General features: G+C 36.7%; 1 protein-coding gene across 1 annotated transcript; it reads right to left on the bottom strand.

The window, feature by feature from the left end:
• Positions 1-498: 498 nt before the first annotated feature.
• Positions 499-4,106, bottom strand: LOC138657085 (forkhead box protein I1c-like). The gene is made up of 4 exons (XM_069744614.1): positions 3,527-4,106; positions 2,810-3,070; positions 2,536-2,725; positions 499-733 (listed from the first exon to the last, which is right to left on the bottom strand). Exons 1-4 carry the CDS (start codon positions 4,104-4,106, stop codon positions 499-501), a joined length of 1,266 nt encoding a protein of 421 aa, XP_069600715.1.
• Positions 4,107-8,702: the final 4,596 nt, after the last annotated feature.

Raw genomic sequence — 8,702 nt, forward strand, 5'->3', positions numbered from 1 at the left:
CAAAGATATTGACTATGTTAAGCTTTTTTATATTTTGTCAGATATTTATGTTTCACTTCTTCCATGCTCTTCACCTTCTTTTTTACTTCTCCCACACTTTCTTCTTCATCATCCTTAGCAGCAGCATCTTTTTCATCAACTTCTTCTTCACCTTATTCATCTTCTTCTTCTTCACCTTCCTCCTATTATTCTTTTTTTTTACATTCTTCATATTCTTCTTATTCAACTATTATTCTTCTTCATATTCTTCTTCTTCATCATATTCTTATTTGTGACAGGCATTCCTGTAGTTGTTATCTATAAAAGTTTGAAGATTACACCTTCCGTTCGGTCTGTCACAAAAGATTTACAACAGGATTTGTACGCATTCAGTTTGGCCTGCAGTAGCAGCTTTTTTCCAGGGGCCCCACGAGGAGGAACGGACTCACCCCCATACACTGTTTAGTCTTCTGCTTATAATTTAGATAATATCTTTTGCTCTGATTTTTAGTCTTATGCTTAATGTTCTTCTGCTTCTTGTTCTGCAGCTTCTTGTTCTGCAGCTTCTTGTTCTTCTTCTTCTTGTTCTTCTTCGGGGTGATCTCCAGGGTCGTTGTCTCCAGGGTCGTCGTCTCCAGGGTCGTCATATCCGGGGTCGTCGTCCTCTTCAGGGTGGTCCTCAGGGTCTTCGTCTTTAGGGTTGTCGTCAGGGAGATCCAGAGTGATTGCCAAAAACCATTTCAAAAAGCTTGAACTTGGAAACACATACTACAACTCATGATGCACTGATACAGCAAAGAAATATAGGTATAGTACAATGCCAAAGATTTCACTTCTTACATTACATGAGTGATATCTATTGTAAATTTTGCAATAGGTCAGAAACCAGACAGTACAATCCTCCATACAGCATTATGGGCACCACATAATCCTCCATACAGAATAATGAGCCCCATATAGTGCTCCATACAGTATAATGAGCCCCATATAATGCTCCAAACAGTATCATGGGCATCACATAGTGCTCGATACTGAATAATGAGGCCCATACAGTATTATGGTCATCATATAGTGCTCCATACAGTATAATGAGCCCCATATATTGCTCCATACAGTATTATGGGTCCCATATATTGATCCATACAGAATAATGAGCCAATATAATGCTCCATACAGTATTATGGGTCCCATATATTGATCCATACAGAATAATGAGCCAATATAATGCTCCATACAGTAGTATGGGTCCCATATATTGCTCCATACAGTATAATGAGCCCCATATACAGTTCCATACAGAATAATGAGCCCCATATATTGTTTCATACCCAATGGGCCCATATAATGTTCTATACAGTATTATAGGTCCCATATATTGCCCAATACAGTATAATGAGCCTCATATAATGCTCCATACAGTATTATGGGTTCCATATATTGCTCCATACAGTATAATGAGCCCATTATATTGCTCCATACAGAATAATGAGCCCCATATATTTATCCATACTCAATGGGCCCCATAAAATACTCCATACAGAATGGGCCCCATTTTAATGCTCCAGTATATGATGGGCCCCATGCTCTGTCTATGTCTATACGCTTTAAGGAGGTATTGCTTTTTTGTGAACCCTCATCATATATTTTGCTGTAGCGTTTTCTACTTGTATATATGCTGGCACATTGACTCTAGCCAGTATGCCATACTTTCATATGACTGTTATGTAGATGGTTTAGTGCTACATCAATTATTTTGTACTGTATCCATTGAGAGTTCATTGTAATGATAAGTCTATTGTCTACTCCATAAGCCTATGACTTTGTTATACTACTAGTTTTCTATTTCTTTTTCCTTTCACTTCATTTCAGTAAGATTGTTAACTACAAGTAACCCTATAGAGTGCTTTGTGATTATATGGTAATTTTAACTACATAAATCAGTGATATTGTAGGAATTTTTTTCCCTTTGGTCATAATCTGTTATACTCTGTATATATTTTGTTGTTTTTTTCTTTGCCTGTAAACCTGACCCAGATGCACAAAATAAGCCTCTTAGTACTATGTGTACTAGAGCATTACTCAAGGTTTACATTACAGAGGACAACCACCTCCATGATACATACCTCCCATCCACTATGTGTCCTGCATCTACCTTACAACATATATAAAGAGAGAGAGAGAGCGATACAAATGTAAGACAGATATGAAATAGATGGATAGATATGAAATAGACAGAAAGATAGGTTATAGACAGAGGTGCATAGCTGCAAGATAAATAGATTGCAAACAATATAAAAATCCCTACAATAGAAGCCCTTTTTCTTTTTTGTCACATATCCCCTTTTTATTTTTTTTCATTCCCAATCAGCATGGAAGTTTAATTCAAAGCTAGACTTTATTTTTTTTTACAGTTTATTGAAACGTTCATACAAAGTCTATTGTATAATAATAAATATATCAAAACTAATTAAAAAACAGTAAAAAAAAGCCTCCTCCCTCTCAAATATATACATTGTGTAAAGAATCAAACCACTTTTTACAGTTAACGCTTAATACAAAGGTTGGGAACTGGGTAAAAAATTATAATAGGGGCCTCTGTTGAGATGAAAAGTGTCCTGTAAATCTGCTGATTGCACTGCCAAGGAGCCTGAGGTGTAACTGCTTAGTCCCGTGATGTTCCTCTGGGAGAGTTCATTGACCAAGCCCAGAGACATCTGCCTGTTAACTGAGGTGGAGTCCAAGGAGGATGTCATTGAGGTGGAGTTCAAGGAGGAGGTCATTGAGGTGGAGTTCAAGGAGGAGGTCATTGAGGTGGAGTCCAAGGAAGATGTCATACTGCTAAAAAAGTTGTCCAAACAAGGGGTTGATGTGATTTCTGAGGGAGCTGTGCTCTTCAGATCTTCAGAGGATGCTTGCACCACTGTGGATGATGGGGTAATCATAGATGGGCTTTCACCACCTTTCCTCCCTAGAACTGGGTGACCTTCTTCAACCTTATTGGACTCTGATATGCGCTTTTTTGTCCGGCGAAATTTCCCATTGTCAAGCATCTTTTTGCACTTAGGATCCAGTGTCCAGTAATTGCCTTTGCCTAAACATTGTAAGAAAAAAAACCAATATTATTATAACAGAATGAAATATGAACAAAATATAAATAAAAATATAGCAGCACTAAAGTACAAATTATTAAAACAAAAATCTATGAAAATTAAATAATGTTTACCAATATACTAAATAAAAAAAACTATTGCAAAAATGTATAGGAAAATTCTAGTCATTAAAGCAGTTTTACTAAACTTTCTGAAACATTTTTTTTTAATTAAAACAATTTTTTTCCTGTTTGAGTTTGGAACTAAAACTCAAAACATTTATGAAATAATACATTTATAAAATTTTATAACAAAAATTACTTATAGTAGAATTTCCTGCTAAAACTTGTTATTTTTGCTTGTAAAATACAAAACCAAGTGCAACTCGATGGAAAATGCTAATATTTTTGCAGCTAAAAAAATATAATTGATTAGAATAATTGAAGTCATGTTCTTACCTGGGTCGTCCTCCTTTCTTGACACTTTCTGAAAACAGTCGTTCAGAGACAAATTGTGTCTAATTGAATTTTGCCATCCTGCTTTTCGCTTGTTATAAAAAGTATAATAGCCCTCCACATATTCGTATATCTGGCTCAGGGTTACTTTCTTTTGTGGAGCGTTTTCTATGGCCATAGCAATAAGAGCCGAGTAAGAATATTGGGGCTTCACTAGCTTCAGAAGATCCTCCCGAGAAGCTGTGGAAAACCAACCAGGAACTGGTTGACTAAATCCAGGCACATTTTGCACCATTTGTCCCTGAAATCCATAAGAAGATGGCATGGACGGGTTTGGGCTATTTCCATGAAGATATCCTGGTGTATTATTGACTCCTGGCCCATTAATCCATGAGTAAGAAGTTGTTGAAGGTGAATAATTCCCATAGTTGACCACACTTGGAGTTGAGTGTAAGTTCTGCTGGTGGCAAGTGCTGATGTTTTGACCATGTACCGCCATCTCTGTTGCCTCCTGAGCACTTTTTGGTTGAATCTGATGAAGATTTGTAGATCTCTGATGAGCTGGAAGATGAAATGGGTTCATTCTCTTCTTTGGCTCTTCCATACAATGAAGTCCTTCTGACAACAGGTGCCTTATGGCTTTGGAGTGCTGTCTTTATACTTCTCTGGAGCAGTGCTCCTCCCTGCCCGAAGCCAGTGATTGGTCTCCTTTCACATATTTTTTTTCCAACAACCAGTTGGATTCCTCAGTTGAAAGACAGGGGTGTGGAAAGGGAAGGGCTAATCGCCAAAGAGGCACCAGAGATATCTATCTTTTTTTTCTTTTCCATGTATTGTTCTACTAATCTGTCTGCAATTGCTTTTCAAGACATTTTTCCCTAACTTGAAATAAAACTAAAATAAAAGTGAAAAAGTCTTCACATGATCGATGGGAATCTCAAATACTTATTACCTTTTACATCAATTATAACATAAAAAAAATCAAAATAACATAAAATATTGTTCAGTTAAGCAGCTAAACGTCAAGAAATTCTTTGAAAATAACTATTCTAACAAATTAATGCAATAAATAAATACAATAATATAAAAAAAAATTGAAATAACACACCACAATGATTATTTGTTTCTAAAACATGTCAATGTTTGTATCTTGTTTAATTTAAAAAAATTATTTATTGGAAGAAATTGTTGAATTAAATGTATAATACTTGCATCGTATGTATCATTGTGAATTCATGTGTTGTCATCCCACGTTTCAGTGTACTTATGATTTCCATTTTTTCACATTTGCATCTCCCATAAAATGATTTAACAGTTTAAACAAAAATATAACAATACGCTTTTTAATTAATAAAAAAAGGTTTTTTTTTAGAATCATGTCACACAAGATGCCAAATTGACAAATATCTACTCTATAAAACTGTCAATCTTGATTTAAACCATTAAAAGATTATATATATATATATATATATATATATATATATATATATATATATACAGGCTCTATGGTATCTCTTTCTACCTTATCTAATATACATTCTTTTTAGGACTAATCTATCAAACCAATATATCATTAATATACTATATATTAAACTATGAGATACTCATTTGAATAATTTGTTATTGAATCTTACTTTTTATGTCCGTAGTTAACCAATACAATATAAGTCAATGAACCATTCAGATACAGTAGTCTTTGTCATTTGACATTATCATGGCGTGCTCCATCACATATTATACAGATGTTCTCCCATAGAAGCCCTGCCCTGATTAAACTAATAGATGTAGTCAGATTTGTTTGTGTAAAACCATTGAAAAGGTTCCACATTTTTACGTGCTCATTTTTTAGATTTTTACGCCATTTCTGGACAGCGCCGCAAACTTTTTTTGAAAAGTGGGAAAATCTTCTCCAGGAGCGCTTCCTGAAAATGGATCCTAATTTATGCCATAAAAGTGAATGAATCCAGTGCCCTCTTAAGACAAATTGATGCGCATCTCCGCTATAGTCATTCAAGCTTCGGTCTACTACATCTGCAGCTAGAGAAAAAATTTGAGAGCCATAGATTATGCAGAAATCAAAATTCACACCCTTATAGGAATAAAGACTGACCCTAAACATCCACCATGATACTATTGGCACTCTGTGACTACAGCTAAATACAAAAGGTGTTCAATTCTTTTGTGTTGGACACTTGCATCAGACAGGTGGTCTGTGATTCTTCCCTTCACTCATATGTAAACTATCACAGGCAGGGGGTCAGGTTCTTGGGAATCCACTTATCAGGGGTGCAGGAAAGATGGAGCGTAAAAAGTAAACATCAAATTAAATAAAAATAACATAAAGATAATAAATTACTTAAACACATTAGGTTTCCAATAATGACCCACAAAAACAATTAAAATATACATTACACATGAAAATATGTAAAAAACATAAATGAAATGAAAAAATAAAAATAAATACAATTAGTTAATAATAATGACAAGTAATGATGACATGTTTAAAATACACACATGAGTAAAAGAATAAAATGAAAAGGTAAAAACCTAAATATAAAATTTAATGAAATAAAAAAATCTCAAGTAAGAATTTTGGTAAATACAATATGTATGCAATATTTACAGAAGCTTCAAAATGAATGTGTAAAACGTGCATAGCTAAAAATATTAAAGAGAATAAGAACTAAGTAAAATGAAACCTAAAATCTTATAAAGAATTAAATATAGTAGGTTAAGAATAATTAAATGTAAAGACATTACCGATAGCGGTAAGAAAATTAAATTGATTTTGTATTAAAATATTGTTATAAACACTGTAATGTTCCATTGATTTAGTTTGGTAATAAAATATGATAAATTAAAACATATCAACACTAGTCATACAAGTAGCAGTGAAGTAATGGTCATGGCAATTTAATCAATATTACAATTGGAAAAATTGCTGGTAGGATTATAGTGACATTATTTTTTATTTTCTACTACTACTTTTATTACTACTGTGTTTAATGAAATTATTTAGAATTGAGAGTCCTCAGTGGTTGATACCTTTTTGGATTGCCCTAACGCAATGTGAATCTAGCCTAACTGAAAAGAGCCATTAGCCATTAAAAGGTATCAACCACTGAGGACTCTCAATTCTAAATATTTTTCTATCTACTGGCTAACACGGTACTAAAATATATATATTTCCTGTTTTTAATGACAAATTCCTAATAATTTTATAAATACTTTTCTTCACTAGAAGAAACGATCTGATCATAATACAAGACAGCGTCTCCTTCAGCTCATCAATAGACTACTCCTCCTTGGTCAGGCCGCACCTGGAATACTGAGTCCAGTTCTGGGCACCATATTTTAAAAAAGACATTGAAAAACTGGAGCAAGTTTAGAGAAGAGCGACCAGGATGGTGAGCGGACTGCAAAGTATGTCCAATGAGGAGCAGTTTAAGGATCTGAGAATGTTTAGCTTGAAAAAACAAAGGCTGAGAGGAGACTTAATTATTGTCTACAAATTTCTGAAGGGCTGTCACAGTGTGGAGGGATGATCATTATTCTCATTTACACATGGAAGCACAAGAACAAATGGAATGAAACTAAGGGAGGAGATACAGATTAGATATTAGAAAAAACTTTTTGATGGTGATGGTGATCAATGGAAGTCTTCAGAGGCTGAACAGACATTTGTCTGAGATGGTTTAGTGACTCTTGAATTGAACAGGGGGTTGGACACCATGACCCATGAGGTCCCTTCCAACGCTAACATTTTATGATTCTATGCCTTTGGGTTTGCTTGGGGGAGGGGAATAAGGATCAGGTAACTTGAATTTAAAAACCTGAACTCTATAGGTACCTTCACACTAAACGATATCGCTAGTGATCCGTGACGTTGCAGCGTCCTCGCTAGCGATATCGTTTAGTTTGACACGCAGCAGCGATCAGAATCCTGCTGTGACATCGTTGTTCTGGGCTAGAAGGCCAGAACTTTCTTTGGTCGCTGGATCTCCCGCTGACATCGCTGAATCGGCGTGTGTGACACCGATTCAGCGATGTATTTGCTAGTAACCAGGGTAAACATCGGGTTACTAAGCGCAGGGCCGCGCTTAGTAACTCCATGTTTACCCTGGATACCATCCTAAAAGTAAAAAAAACAAACGCTTCATACATACTTTCGGCTGTCTGTCTCCAGCGCTGTGCTTTCCTGCACTCACTGTGAGCACAGCGGCCAGAAAGCAGAGCGGTGACGTCACCGCTCTGCTTTCCGGCCGCTGTGCTCACAGCCAGTACAGAGAAGCAGAGCGCCGGGGACAGACAGCGAAGATAAGTATGAAGCGTTTTTTTTTTTTAACTTTTAGGATGGTATCCAGGGTAAACATCGGGTTACTAAGCGCGGCCCTGCGCTTAGTAACCCGATGTTTACCCTGGTTACCGGCATCGTTGGTCGCTGGAGAGCTGTCTGTGTGACAGCTCTCCAGCGACCAAACAGCGACGCTGCAGCGATCCGGATCGTTGTCTGGATCGCTGCAGCGTCGTTTAGTGTGAAGGTACCTTATGTTCTCTATCTTACTCTGATCTTTTCATTTTTAATAAGTGCATGCTCAGCCAAGCTGAGCATTCATGAGTATGGGAAAGTTAAACGAAATAGCTGTGTAAAGCCTAGTTCTCATTTATACCTCGGCTGTAAGATGAGCATTTTTGTCAGTGGTTTAAATCCCCCAAAATGATGTTCAGCTAGATCCCCAGGGGAGCCATTCAGTCACTTTTTACTCTGTCTAGACTCTGATCCAGTAGGGCCTGTCTGTAAGGGTACCGTCACACTATAACATTTCGATCACTACGACGGTACGATTCGTGACGTTCCAGCGATATCGTTACGATATTGCTGTGTCTGACAGACAGCAGCGATCAGGGATCCTGCTGAGAATCGTACGTCGTAGCAGATCGTATGGAACTTTCTTTCATCGCTGGATCTCCCGCTGTCATCGCTAGATCGGTGTGTGTGACACCGATCTAGCGATCTAGCGATGCGATCCAGCGATGCGTTCGCTTGTAACCAGGGTAAACATCGGGTAACTAAGCGCAGGACCGCGCTTAGTTACCCGACATTTACCCTGGTTACAAGCGTTAAACTAAAAAAAAACAAACAGCACATACTTACATTCTGGTGTCCGTCAGGTCCCTT

Source organism: Ranitomeya imitator, chromosome 1, assembly GCF_032444005.1.
Source record: "Ranitomeya imitator isolate aRanImi1 chromosome 1, aRanImi1.pri, whole genome shotgun sequence".
Taxonomy (NCBI): Eukaryota; Metazoa; Chordata; class Amphibia; order Anura; family Dendrobatidae; genus Ranitomeya; species Ranitomeya imitator.